Here is a 14172-nt window from a genome sequence, read left to right as displayed (position 1 = left end):
AGAGAGAGAGAGAGAGAGAGAGAGAGAGAGAGAGAGAGAGAGAGAGAGAGAGAGAGAGAGAGCAGACTGAAGCTGAGCAGTGAGCGGGTTGAGCAGCAGGACTACTTCTGTCAGAGCTGCAGGACGTTCCAGTCTCAAGTGCCACTGAGAGCATAGAGTATGCAGGAGGAGCTGGTTGTCCCAGAAGAAAGAAGACAAGAGGCAGGATCTGTCCTCTGAGTCTCGTTTGTGAGGACAACCTTTTCTGACTCCAGGATGATCTATCACCTTCCAAACCAACACAGAGCCTAAAGCTGCTCCATCTGGCTCGGTTGAAATAAATCTTTCGTCCGAAAGAGGAATAAAGAAGAAGAAGGAGAAGAAGAGGGGGAGGAAGAGTCAGTCTATCAACAAAACACGAGAACAATCAGAAAAGTCAGAATTGGCGCCTTTGGGGACTGTTGGATATATTGTACCCTCTGAAAACCAGAAGAAAAAGTGACGCGAGAAAAGAAGGAAAAGGGTTTCATTGTCAGAACAATCACAAGAGGATGTTGGTTTCTGTTGCATCCAGATAAGAGCAGAAGAAGATAATATATAAAGAAAAATCTAGAAAGACAGAAATCCAAACCACAAGTGTGATTTTGTTCTTTTTTTCAAATCCAGAAAAATAAGGAGGATCAAAGCAAAAAGAGAAGAAACAGAAGAGGAAGAAGTTTTTCTGTCATCTTATTAACGATTAAAGATGTTGTAGACCAACATTTGTGTGAACTCTCGGAAGTTTGGAAAAATCGGAAGAAAAAAGAAAGACGGAATATCAACCTGTCCGCTGAAAACAAATGAAGGAAAACATTTTTTTTAGTCGGAAACTTTCAATAAATTATTCTGAAAGAGAAGAACAAAAGCAATCTGAATTTGCAGCTTGGTGAAGATATAGCAGGAAAAGTTCGAGGACCAACTAACAAAGTCAAAGGAAGCTACAGCGACACAGAAGTAAAGAGTCATAAGTGACGAAGTAAAAATACAGAGGAATAAAGGGAAAAGAGTAACGGAGAAAAGAAAAATATCTCGGAAAAGAGAGGAAAAAGAGAGGGTTTAAAGGGGACACCGAGAACAAAAGGAATAATCAAGAGGGAAAAGGATAAACCAAGAGGAAAAGGAAGAGGAAAGAGCGAAACAAGGACAAATCAAAAGAATAAAACAAAACTAAAGAACAAAATTAGTAACAAAAAAGGGAGGACTAAAAGAAAAAGTACTCCAGTTTAAACAATCAGAAGGGTGTGACAATGAGGCTCCTGGTGCTTCTCGCAGCTCCTCTCTCCATCCTCGTCCTCCACGTTGCAGCGGTGGCCCCGGCAGGCGGCGTGGCCCCGGGCCGGCTGGAGCGCTGGGTCCGCTCAGGCCTCCAGTCGCTGCAGAGGGACCAGCTGGACCGGTGCCTCCGCATGTCCTCCCTCTCCGAGACCGAGTGCAGGCGCCTCGCCCACCTGCCACTGTCTGCCGTGGCTGTTTACGTATCGGAGCCACGCACAGCTGCAGGTATGGAGGCCAAAGAAGGTCGAAACATCCCTGGGTTAGTTTGTTTGTGAAAGTTTGGTGTAGTTTGTAGCAGTTGATGTAAGGCAGTCCACTGAGAAAAAAACATCGTTGGGTCAGGTTCATTACATGGTAACTTTGTAATTAGTAATGTAATCTGTATAGGATTATAAAAAAGTAAATTTATATGAATACTTTTGGATTACTTCCACATCAAACACTGAAAATATTGATTCATAAAAAAAAGATGGACACAGCCACAAAAAATCTGAGTTGCACGAAAATTCTTTTTTTCTCTTTAAACATCTTAAATGCAACTAAAATGCATTTTTCATATTCAGCATTTACAGTTGGTCAAATCAAGTGAACATTACAAAAACATGCTGGCATAACAGTACATTTTAAATATGTAATCAAAAATGTAATCAAGTCCTTGACAATGGAAATATAATCTGATTGCACATTTTTTCAAATGTAATCTGTGCAGATTATATTTATCTATTTATTTTAATATGAATAAGTAATCACACTCATATGTAAGGTTAGACACACCAGGTGAATAGAGTGAAAAAAATGAAATGATATGCTTAAATATGCAAATGAGGCATACTTTTATCCAATATGCCCTAATTTGCATACTTTTCCAGAACAGAAATGGATAAAGCCAGATTCAAAATTCTTGTTTCATTTTGTTGACATATTAGAGTCAAAGACTTTCACAGACGAGGTTTTAGATATCTAAATATGCAAATGAGGCATTATTTAATGGTAACCTTTAGTGAATTTAGGAGAAATCTACAGACACAAATGGAAGTAGTAAAATGAACAGCTAAATGTGTATCTTGGATCTTTCCACTAGTCTAAAGAAGACATACGTGTTATATATGTTGTATAGTCAAACTATTTTAAGATGTGTTTGTATGCCATGTTTGAGGAAGGATTACAAAGAATATATTTTCTGTTGATAATGGAATACAGAAGCGGGATAATTGACTCAATGCATTTAAATCAGTCAAAAGAATCCAATAAAAGAGACTGGTTCAGTGATCAATATGATTGACGGGAGCAATAGTCAGTTCACCGCCTGAGAAAGAACAACTGAAACTCAGTGTGAATATATTTTTGTTTGATAAGTTCCCTTTTGTTGACTTTAGTAACACACTATTGTTCCTAAACCTCAAAGGTAACTCACACAAAGTTCTGGCCATCCTGCCGGACTCCTCGGGTGGCTCCGTGAGCTCCAAACCACGGGGAGGTTTCGGTGTCGGCCAGGTGCTGAATGGAGGTCACCACAGACAGCAGCAGTCTTTCCCCGGCTCCACGGCCCATGATGCCGTGCTGGTGCTGGATCCGAGCCCCGGGGAGAACTTTGGACACCCGGTGGTCCTCTTCTATGTGGATGTGAATGTGACGAAGAAGAGATGCACCCACCTGGATGGCATTTACCTGGGTGAGTCAGCAGACACCAAGGCATTGGTAACTTTGTTTAAATTACTCATTACATGCAGGTTTATTTGGCTGTTAGATGGAAAAAAAATGTTTTTGGATGCAATAACAAACCTTAAAGTGTCTGTCTTTAATGTGTCTTACCTTTGTATTAAAGACATGTCTGTCAATTTGGAACACTGTCTCCTACAAAATTACATTTCCATACAACTAAACTGCACCCTAGAACTCCATCTAAAAGTAATGTTAATTAAACAAATACAGTTTTCCTGGTATAAAGATAGTCTGATGGTGCTAAAGACCTTCAAGAGACTTAAGGATGTCTTGCTTACACCTGCGTCCTCAGCACGTCACCAATTCACTGAATAAAAACAAGACTGGCCAGGCAAGCCTATGTGAGCTGGAACACTGGTCACAATTTGTCACATTCACAATTAACATGACTGCGCCAGTCAGACTTCAACAAAAACAAAGATCAGTCCAAGTTGGGAGGGGCCGCTGGTATCCCCCTTCAATATTGAATGCATTAGATTGGCCCAGTCTGACAGGAGTGTGTTTCCGCTCTGTGCTGTCTGCGGCTGCGAAACCAGGCTGGCTCATGCCATGGCCGAGAACCATACAGTATACCACTGACTTCCCAAACTTCCGAATGGCCAATGAACTCCTGGGAGAGGCAGTAATAGCAGCTCGAGAAGAAGTAAAAGTTATAGTAATAGTAATCTCTAATGAGGTGCACAGGGGTCGAGTCTTGGTCCATTACAATTGCCGTTGTTCATAATAATAATCATACCTCCAAATCAGCATTCAATGTCCATCTTTATGCAGATGATACACTTGTATATGTCCCTGGGTACTCTCCAACCCAGGCTCATCTTCGGTATGCCTTTGATGCTTTCAAATTTTCACTGAACATGTTTTGAATGCCAACACATTCTCACACCAAAATAACCTCAAAAAATGCAGCTTGGTCAGTAGCAATTGGCTACAAATTATGTGACAACAGTCACATGCTTTACGTGCCCCTCTAGCGTCAGTTTTGCTCATGTCAGTGACAATGTCTCACAAAAACAGGCAACAATTACATGTTACACGCCTGGTAAACGTTAACATGACGACTCATGTGACTGCCAAGTGACTAACGACTCGCGTAACGAGTGACTAACGAGTCACGTGACCAGCAACACGGTTGCAGTTGCTCTGCACGTAAATGTAATCGTATTTAAAAGCTTTACTAACAGTAATAGTAGATGTAGTAGTAATATTAGGTTTCCTGAAAGGTCCACATGCCTGTTTCTGTTCTTTCTGTGTGATTATTCATTTTAATTTGAATCAGTAGCACCCAATGTGCATGCATCTGTGTACATATTTAGGGTGTGTGCGTGTAAAGCTCTGCATTTAACTGAAGCAGAAGAGAAAGTCAAAGTTGGATGTGCGTGGTCTCACCCTCTGAAAGCTCCATTTATAGCTCATTGTGTGATGCTGGACACTTTTCCGCTCAGTGGGGGTCCGACCCAGCTACATCTTCAGCACTTTTTGCCCCACAGCAACATCTGATATATCTCTGTCTCTGTGTGTGTGTTTGCAAGTGTGTGCTTGCACTTCTATCTTTGTGAAAAGGGTTAGACTTAGAAAGAGAACATTTGCAAGGTCAGAATATTGATCCTCGCTCCTTTATGGACTGTTTCAGCTGCCGCTTTCAGTATTGAGTCTCTTTAAAATTAGGTTTGGATTAAAAGATAATTCCAGTTTAGCTACAAAATGACCAATGGTGTTCTCAAACACTGTTAGTAGCTATACCTATGAAAGGATATGCACTAGTATACATCCTTCTTAATCAAGTCATATGACATCCCCATAATTGTGAGTGATAAAGCCCACGTATGGAGGTGGTCGAGGTGCTCAGGTGGGTAAAAAAAAAACACAGGACTTTCACCAAGGACACCACTGTTTAGGATATGTTGGGGTAATTCCAATGACGGGTGAATCCAATAATGTCCTATATGTTTCATCTTTAATGTTTTCACATGTTTTTTTTGTTATAAAACGATAATCTAACTATATTTATATTTTGTCTAAATGCAGCTTTTGAGGACTTACTGTAAACTTTGGTTAGTTGGTGGCATTTTCAACCACGTACTAAATAACAACTTTGCACTTGACAGCAGAAATGGAAAGATATGTCACTGCTGCATCGAGAAACTGCCCGTCGTTAACAAAATGCCGTGAGTGATTACAGAGAGATTCAGGAGGAGACAGGCAGTTCTTCCGTGACACTACAGTGAGAGTATTTTGGTCATATCTGTAAAAGGGTTGACAATCAAACATCGCGTTTCTAAAAAGCACCACTTTTGGTGGTGGCCAACATCTTTACTGCGGATAAAAGGCCAAAAGTGAACGTAAAAGAAGTGTTTCCAAAGTGCTTCATTCATGTAGAAATAGTCCAAGGGGACATTTATTCTGTGATGGTCCTCACAAGTCCTGCAAAAGAGACGTGTTTGAAAGTGCAAGTTGTTGACTTCCCGCTGTGAGAGCGGTTAGGGCCAGATGCTAAGGTGAATTTGGCCCCGTGCTACACGAACACACACCTGTCAATTATTCATACACACACAAACACACAGCACTGTGCCCCCTGCTGGGTCCTGCAGATGGTTTTGGACCAAAGTCTTTTAAAGTGAAACTTCCTTTAGACCCCATTTAACCTGGTGAGGGCAGGAAGAAAGAGAGCTGTTGAGCTGAATTTGATTCAGTTACAATGATACAAAGGTGCCAATGCTCTCCAACTCTTTACTCTTTTTTTATGTTACGTTTACATGTTCCCACTGACCTCTAGCCATGCTGATCATGGTCAGATTTACTTGTTAGGGGACCCTGGACCATAATGATACACTATTTAAATTACATTTTGACCTTTTCAGCTGAGAAGAGGAGGCCAAGCTGACAGTGATGGCCCGTTGATCTCATTTCCCACTGCACGAAACAGTTAATCTAAACTTTTGTCATCAAGATGTCTTTCACTCTCTGTGTCTTCAGGCGAGGAGTGTCTGACTCTGGCTTTGAAGGGTCGTTGTCAGAACCAGCTAAAGCGTCGCCAAGCCGGGCCAGAGAGGCTGGGTAATGGACATGGTCGGCTGGCCGGTGGGCCGCTGCGCGGTAGTACCATTACCACTAGTGGTGGAAGCCTTCTGGTGGAGCGGGCCGTTGGAGGGCTCTGTGAAGTCCACTTCCTTCCACTGGTGGTCGGAGTCAGAGACAGCAACCGAACGCAGAGACTCAGATGTGTTGGTAAGTCCTAAATCATTCCATGTGCTAAATGCATAATCCAGAGCATATCTATTGCCCCAACACGACTGTCAGCATGGCAAAGGCTGAGCCGGTGGCTCGCAGCTAACAGCGCAAACAACGGCGACAGTGCTGACAGAGGCAGCAGTGTTTGACTGAGGGGGCGACAGAGGAAGGGGGCTAAACTTCTGCGACGATGCTGTGAAAAATTGAAAAGAGTGGGACATAAATGTCTTTACCAAAGTTTATCAGAATAGTGGAGATATTTCCCTCACAAGCAGAAATGTCAACCTGCTGGTGGCACAGGGAAAAGTAAGGTCATCTGGATTCATCCTCTGGGGACCTTGAATATCACTGCCAAATTCCATCACAATGCACCCAATATTTTGAAATGAGTAACAGAATATCCATTTCAAGGATGTCACGACAAGCTCATTTTCGATCAAGTTTTAGATGTGAAGAAAACATAATCACTTGGTTAAATTAGGGTTGTGAAGCTTTATAGGTTGAGTGACATTCTGTTTCACTTTTCCTGGTCGGAGACTTTCTGAGTGAGATGCAGAATTAGTCTCATGTTATGCCAAGACCACCCACACCTGCAGGCTCTGCCAGTAACCTGGGCCTCGTGAGAAAAACTGCTGGGAAAAATGTTATCCTGCTGTTATGGAAAAAACACAGACAATCCATGGGATAAAACCACCAAACCCACCTCTGGCATGCTACACACATGTGGAGATTAAGTATTCCTTCACTGTTGATTGTGCATCCCACTGTCCGTTGAGTACACTAGCATACCCGGTTTGATTGGACCTGGAAAAATTGTGTTGAATGTTTCAGCACTGAGGCTCTGCTTTATTTAGAAGTTGTTTTCAAGACGAGCACCTGTGCACTTTCTGACGTGCCCCCATGCTCCAACAGACCATGCAGAGTTTGCGAGATGCCCTCAGCCACTGCCGATGGGCTCGCCCAGTTTGCCCGTCTCAAGCTGTGAGCTCAATAAAAACACCAGACGCTGCCACCAACAGCCGCTGGCCACTCACCTCTCCTGCCGACTCTACCAGACCTGTGATCACGCTGTGCTCATCTCAGGTAGGACAGTTTGTGTCTGTTTCTTTTCTTATATTTGCAGTTCTCTTATCAAATATTACCAAACAGCCAACACCACAATTACAAAATACAATTTTAATGTAAGCCTTAATATCTTATCCATGGAACAAACAGTCTACAGTATGACATACAAAGGGGTCCCACGTGTCCTGGAGAACAGCTGACAAAACTTTCTTGTCATGGAAAACACATAGAAAACAAGAGGAAAATTCAAATTTCCTGGAAAATTATATAAAGTATCCTCTATTTTCCATTAGCTGAGAATAAGCTAGTCTATCTATCAGAGCTCTCTATATTACCATCTGAAAGGACGAAGTTATGTCTGTGTCACATTAATGTTCAACTGGTAGTTTATGGGCGAGAGTATTTGGAATAGGCGGCCAAGTTGTGGAAACGCTGTGAACACACCCTTAAGTCAAGTCACAAGGTAGCACAGGTTACAATTAAAGTGGTAGAGACTGAATAATATAAATTACATTATCCTTAAAATGTAAATATTACCCACTGCTGGCTGTTTTTTATTATTATCCACGATCAATTTGTCATAATTTCTAAGCGCGTAAGAGATGATTTCACAGATGAATTGAAACCACAGATGACACAAGATTAAATCAGACTTCCACTGAGAGGAACATATTAGTGCATGGCGTCATACCAGCTGCGTACAAATTTCCTGGAAAAGTCCTGGAAAACAATCTCTACAAATAATGTAGGAACCATGACACATCACAAAGTATTAACTCAAAAACTGGGTGGCACTTTATCAGTTCAGATAATATAGTTACCTAAGAGTTTATGTAGTGGAAGAAGATTGTAGTGTTAATAAAAGGCTGTGTGATGAGCTGTGGAAGAGCTGCACTGGGCTAAACAAGGCTCCGGCACCACCCACATGTATCCTCCACCTTCTCCACTTTATATCACTCATTAACTAGCCGCATGTAGCTAATGTTAGGCAGACACAGAGCCTGGTTTCTCTGGAGCTAATCAAAATCAAACAGCTAATAAAGACAGGACTGCTTTGCTGTGTTCACGTTGCCCTCTGAACGTGTGTGTGTGTGTGTGTGTAACTACCTGCAGGCGGCTGGCAGCAGCAGATGACGTTCCAGCGTCATGTTGAGAACCTTCAGAGGTTCTACAGAATGCTGCAGAACAACGGCTTCCACAAAGAACACATCAAGACCTTCTTCGCCAGCAGTGGGCAGCTTCCTGGTAGGAACAGTCAAACTAAAAAAACGTTTGCTTCAGTCTCACTAAACCACTAAATGTAAGTCTAACAATTGCACTTTAAACATTATAACTTGTTCCGTCTAACATGGCATAAAAACACCAACTTCCACTTTCTTTTCTGTGACTTCACTGTTGTTGTTAGGTAGAGCAACCTAGGGCTGGGGAATAATTCACCATGATAACTTATCGTCTTTCAATGGAATCGTACATCGAGATACACAATTACATCGTCAAAATGGATATTTACAAGAACATACTAACTCAAGTTCTCTCAGAAAATCAGATTATTTTGCAGAAATCTCTTAATTTAATGAGAAAATATGCAGTACTTTTCAAGTACTTTTTAAGTATTGAATACACAAGAGAACACAACTTCATGTGGTTAACTACCCGAAAACATGCTATATCATCATATATCCAGTTATGAAATGACCTGTATCCTGATAGAAGATGTTGGACAGATCCCCAAGCCCGGGAGCAATCTCATGTGAATTATTTTCTTAGATTTGAAATCTGACATTTGCATTGAAGCTGCTATGCTTCAAAAAAAATCTCCCTCATATCTGACAAAGTTCTGTCAGAGTGACTTATCATTAGAACAACAAGTTAGGTCTTCAACAAAGTAGCTTGACTCGTGATTGATACCATGTGGTTGTAATGTGAACTTAATCGTTTCTAAACCCATCACAAGTTCTGCAGAAAGTAAGTAATACTCGATGCATTTCATTTCCTGGCCTCCTTGTTATAACAACAAACAAAAAATTCTCTAAGAGAGGAGCAAAAGCAAAGATCAACTTCAAAAGAAACAGAGTTTAGATATGTCAAACAGAAATACGATTTATTGTCTAGTAGACAAAGAAAAGCTGTTTTTTCCTTTGTTTGGGTCCAAAACAGCCAAAGCTCAGATTGGACTAAACCATCTCTACAACATGTCTACCCCCCCCCCCCCCCACAGACGATGTCGAGGGTGTGTACTCTGCAACGGAGAAAGCGATGATTCGTAACCACGTGTCGTACGTCTGCAGGAAGCAGCACTGTGCCGACACGTTGGTTCTCTACCTGAACTCGCCAACGCGCAACGACGGCGCCATGCTGCTGTGGGACGCCAACCTCAACGGCATCGTGAGAGTGACACACGCACATAGAGACTATCGTAGAGAAACGTCACACACACACACAGATACGGACTTGTCTTCAAAGCACATCACCAACACAGATGAGCCGTTATCAGCCTGATAAGACGAATGAATTTCTGTAGTTGTTTGCGATTAATGGCTTTAAACAAGATTTAGAATTGTGTTTTTCAAAATTCACTGGCTGATTGATACCCCCCCCCCCAGGCTGACCTGAAGGAGCGATACTCCGTCAACGAGCTGCTGGCCGACCTGGCCGGCTGCAGGGCGACGCGCGTGTTGCTGTTTGTGGATCAGAGCTACAGCGGCGTTCTGTCCAAGAGGCTGCGAGGGTCCCAGAAACACCTCAACGTGGTTCTGATCCAGAGCCAGACTCGGCAGACCCACAGCCACCAGAGGTTGAACCCTGGCTGGGAGGAGAGCAGCTGGTCCTCCATCAGCCCTGCGAGCTGCCTGCTGGACCACCTGGGGAAGGTAATTTATCACATTTAAGGGTTTATTTTTTTCACTTCTTCTAGATAGTCTTCTAATCACCTCTTTCCCCCGTGATGTTATCAGAACACTGGGACGTCTCGCCTCCTGGAGCCGTGGGCCGGCCTTTTAAACGTGACGCTGGCCGGCGCCCCCTGCAACGCCACGCCGCCTCTGACGGATGGCGAGATGCGGCGAGAGTACCAGGGCTGCCAGAACCTGCCGACCGCCCTCTGGCACCAGAAACACAGGAGGACCAACTGAGAGAGAGAGACACTGAGACCGACTGGGAGAGAGAGAGAGTGGGAAACAAATTCATTATGGACACACACACACACACACACACATACACACACACAGACAGACAAGACACGTGTCTTTGCATTACACACATAACTTATGACTTTAGTTTCAGTGTGTTTGGTAGACACTAGTGTGTGTCTGTGTTTTCTGTCCTAACTCAGACAGTAACCATGGCGATGACAGCTCATCCCAATGGGAGTGTCCTGAACACCATGTGAACCGTGTGTGTGTGTGTGTGTGTGTGTGTTTGTGAGTTCAGCAAGAGGACAACCACTCTGAGACCATTGCTAGCTTATACTGGGGTGTTTGTGTGTGTGTGTGTGTGTGTGTGTACGTCACAGCTCCCTTAAACATTTCAGAGCCAATCAACTTTCTCTCCCTTTTATTTATTTCTTTTTTCTTTCCCTCCTCTTCATCCTCTCCTTTTCGGCTACTTTCCTCCCAACCTTTCCTCTCTTGATATCCTCCCCTAACCTCCTCTCTACTTTAGTTCCTTCCTGCCTCTATCTCATCCTTTCTTCCCCTTCTCCACTTCCCTTCTTTTCCCTCTTCCTTCTTTAATTAAGTGTTTTTTCTGTTTTATTTTATATTTTTTAATTAGCTGTCAGTTTCTCCTTTTCCTTGATCTGAGGGTTGAATACTGGAATCATTTTGTCACAACTGACAAAACCCTAAAGCATTAAAGTTTAGTGCATTTTAGATTCGTGCACAAGAAATGTGAATGAAAATGGTTTGACAAAAAAATCTTAACTCAAAGGCCACTTGCTATCTTTTACCTGCATCTGACAGTTAAAAGCTCCTGAGTTGGTTTATTTATTGTCTAGTGAGTCCACGGTCAAGATAAAATTTCACACTAACACTATCTTTGGACAGCAGGGCGACACATGAACTTCTCAAATCCGTACATCACATTCTAACCTGTTCTCACTCTCGATTAATCAAATAACACAGCTAGATCTGTTCCCCCTCGGCGTCTGATGCTGACGCATGGAGGGAACCTTTAGCAGCCGTATGAAACGCAGCAGGCTTTCAACTAACTCTTATGTAACCCATCGGTTATTAGGCGGTCAGAGCAACTGACAAGTGTGAGGTAATCTACTGAGGGTGGGTCAAACAAACAGGACTTTCACCCAGGAGAACGCTGCCCGAGTCATCAAACACAGTCTTATCTTAATCCTGATTAAGTCATTGTGATGCCTAAACTTCCTGTGAAGACGGACGTTTATTTTATAAAGACACTATGCATGTAACAAGTTTGTATTGACACGCCGTCCCTGACACGTCAAAAACTGACACTAGTTGGGTACGTAGAGCGTCATAGTTTGAGGTGTCGGGCCACTGACCGAAGTCGGGAGTGAGAACGTGTTCCATATTTGTCAAGCAGAACACTATGACTGTTGAAATAAGGTCCCAAATTCAACATTTGGGTCAACCAAACTGTGTCCCATTGTGGTTTACACCTCTCTTAAAACTCTCACAACTTAAGTCCTCAGCTAAGTCCTTTCAAAATAAAAGAAACCAATAAGAGACGGGACATAAACGCAGCTCTTATTGTTAACGGTTTGCAGAGGACAGTTGCTACTCAACCAGATTTAATTTTGCAACAGGGCAACCGACCTGAGTGATGAGACAACCAGACATGTTTTAAACAAATCCAGTTTCATTCTAGTCAACAGGAAACCTACAAACCATACCTGACGTTTGTGTCTGATGTGCAGAAATTTATCTTGAAGATTTTAGGAGATGGAGGACTTTTTAATGCGTCTTAACCTGAAGAAGACGGAGAGAGAGAGAGAGAGACACTGAGACAGCCATAAAACGAGGGACAGAAACTGGTTGGCGGTGATCATGATTAAGATATGAAGCACTGAGACTGCCCTCACTGCTACACAGACTGGCTATGGCATTTTAATAAGGGCACAACTTGCAAGTGTGTGCGTGTGTATGTGTGTGTGCTCAATCGCATAGACAGGCATCACATGAAACATGCACGTTCTAATATTAACCCATCCCTACACTAACAACATCCATGTCGTCCTCTACGTGTGATGGTACTTTGTGATATTTGTCTGTACTTTACATCCTGTCCTTCCTCCATCAGAGTAACCATATATACCACGGCCCAGTGTGCATCCCAGTCCCTCCCTGCTGTGTGTTTGTACCGGTGTCTGTCGCTGTACTGATCTGTTTTACATTAGAGATTTGTTCATTCAAGAGGTGGGAGTTGATCGGGAGAACAACTTTCCAAATGCGTGGGACATTTTGGACCAAAACCGCGTCCAACAGGTTGAAATGTGCATATTCACAGTTGGTGTAATGACCTGTACAGAGTATGAGATGTAATTTAGCAAAAATGTTTCTAGTTGCATGCAGCAAATCACAACATTTAGTCAATAAAGTACGTTTAGAAACCAGTGAAGTACATGAGATTTATTTGTCTGGCTTCCGACTCTAAGCAGTGACCTGATGAGCGCAGGTGCCCTTTCTGTGGAGACCACATCAGGAGAATAGTGCAAAGTAGAGCTATAACTGTAAGCTAAACCTGTGAACATACAAACCTTTCCTGTTTAACTTTTACCACTCAGTTATGAAGATGTGAACTGCTGCCGTGTGACCCAGACGGCAACCTCCAGTTCTGAAAAGTGAAGTGAATGTGGCATTCCTTAACGCTGCATTCTCTCTAGTGTCCACCAGGGGGCGATTCCTCTGGTTGTATAGAAGTCTATGAGAAAATAACTCTACTTCTCTCTTGATTTATTACCTCAGTAAACATTGTAAACATGAGTTTATGGTCTCAATCTCTAGTTTCAAGTCTTCTTCAATACAGCATGATGTTCATTTAGTACATTATGGTCCATTTAGAGTCAAACAGACCATAAAGCAGGGGATTGGTTGGTCGTTACCAAGGTGTTTTCCAAAGTGTTTGCGTCTTACAACTTTAACCCTTTCACATTGTGTTTACGTTCATGAAAGTTAATTGTAAGCGTTTTGATCTCCTAAAAATGTCTTAGTCCGCATTCAGTCGTACTTAGCTCCACCGTGTCACTTCTGGTTGCAAAAAAACCAAGATGGCCAAAAATTCCGAACAAGAGGCTTAAAAAAACGGCAGCCCTCGAACCAATGGGTGATGTCACAGTGACTCCGTCCACTTCTGACCCAGGTAGCTTTAACAAGTGCTCAATAACTTTCAAACTAAGGCTGTTGAAAGCATCCCATCTATTAACAACTGGAGTAAACTCGAAAACATGTTGAAAACGCGCATACATCCACCAGGAGCGTTGGGATTATGCCAGGCACCCTCCTGAAAGTAATACATTTGGCACCTATATGCTTGTAACAATAACTTGAACTCCCTCCACGATGGATAATCAAGACGGGTCAGGATAGCATTAACCTATTTGAAGACATGTTTGCTATAAATGTGCCACTCTAACAGGCCGTATAGTGGAAAAGTCCAGGGAGGAGGATTAAAGCGGGACATTTTCTCTCTTCTTGGATACCAGGACGCAACTAGAAGAAGCCGAGGTCCGAGCGTGTCTCGTTTTTCAGGTGGGGATTTTTGGGGGGGAGATAGATGGGACCCCCCCACCCCCGATTGCCACAAGGTATTTCGCACACTGCATAAAACCGACATGAAATAGCTTAGTGCATATCTGAAAGGAGCTTCTGATGCATGGCAGTCCTGATGTAG

At 42.8% G+C, this 14172-nt stretch overlaps 1 protein-coding gene across 1 annotated transcript; it reads left to right on the top strand.

The window, feature by feature from the left end:
- The first annotated feature begins 43 nt into the window (after positions 1–43).
- LOC116397998 (uncharacterized) lies at positions 44–10512 on the top strand. Its single transcript, XM_031873952.1, has 8 exons — positions 44–1518; positions 2699–2965; positions 5992–6243; positions 7159–7329; positions 8425–8556; positions 9530–9696; positions 9915–10181; positions 10266–10512. The coding sequence occupies exons 1-8, from the start codon at positions 1266–1268 to the stop codon at positions 10440–10442; spliced, it is 1686 nt and encodes a 561-aa protein (XP_031729812.1). The 5' UTR covers positions 44–1265; the 3' UTR covers positions 10443–10512.
- The last annotated feature ends 3660 nt before the right edge of the window (positions 10513–14172 follow it).

The sequence above is a fragment of the Anarrhichthys ocellatus genome, unplaced genomic scaffold (genome assembly GCF_004355925.1).
Source record: "Anarrhichthys ocellatus isolate YVR2014 unplaced genomic scaffold, GSC_Weel_1.0 scaffold77, whole genome shotgun sequence".
Lineage (NCBI taxonomy): Eukaryota > Metazoa > Chordata > Actinopteri > Perciformes > Anarhichadidae > Anarrhichthys > Anarrhichthys ocellatus.
This window is presented reverse-complemented; position numbering and strand designations above follow the sequence as displayed.

Bases quoted from the DNA above. Each gene is read 5' to 3' on its own strand.
- LOC116397998 (XM_031873952.1), top strand. From the start codon at position 1,266: ATGAGGCTCCTGGTGCTTCTCGCAGCTCCTCTCTCCATCCTCGTCCTC. The intron at 1,519-2,698 runs GTATGGAGGCCA...TAAACCTCAAAG, and splicing joins GGAGCCACGCACAGCTGCAG to GTAACTCACACAAAGTTCTG. The intron at 7,330-8,424 runs GTAGGACAGTTT...AACTACCTGCAG, and splicing joins TCACGCTGTGCTCATCTCAG to GCGGCTGGCAGCAGCAGATG.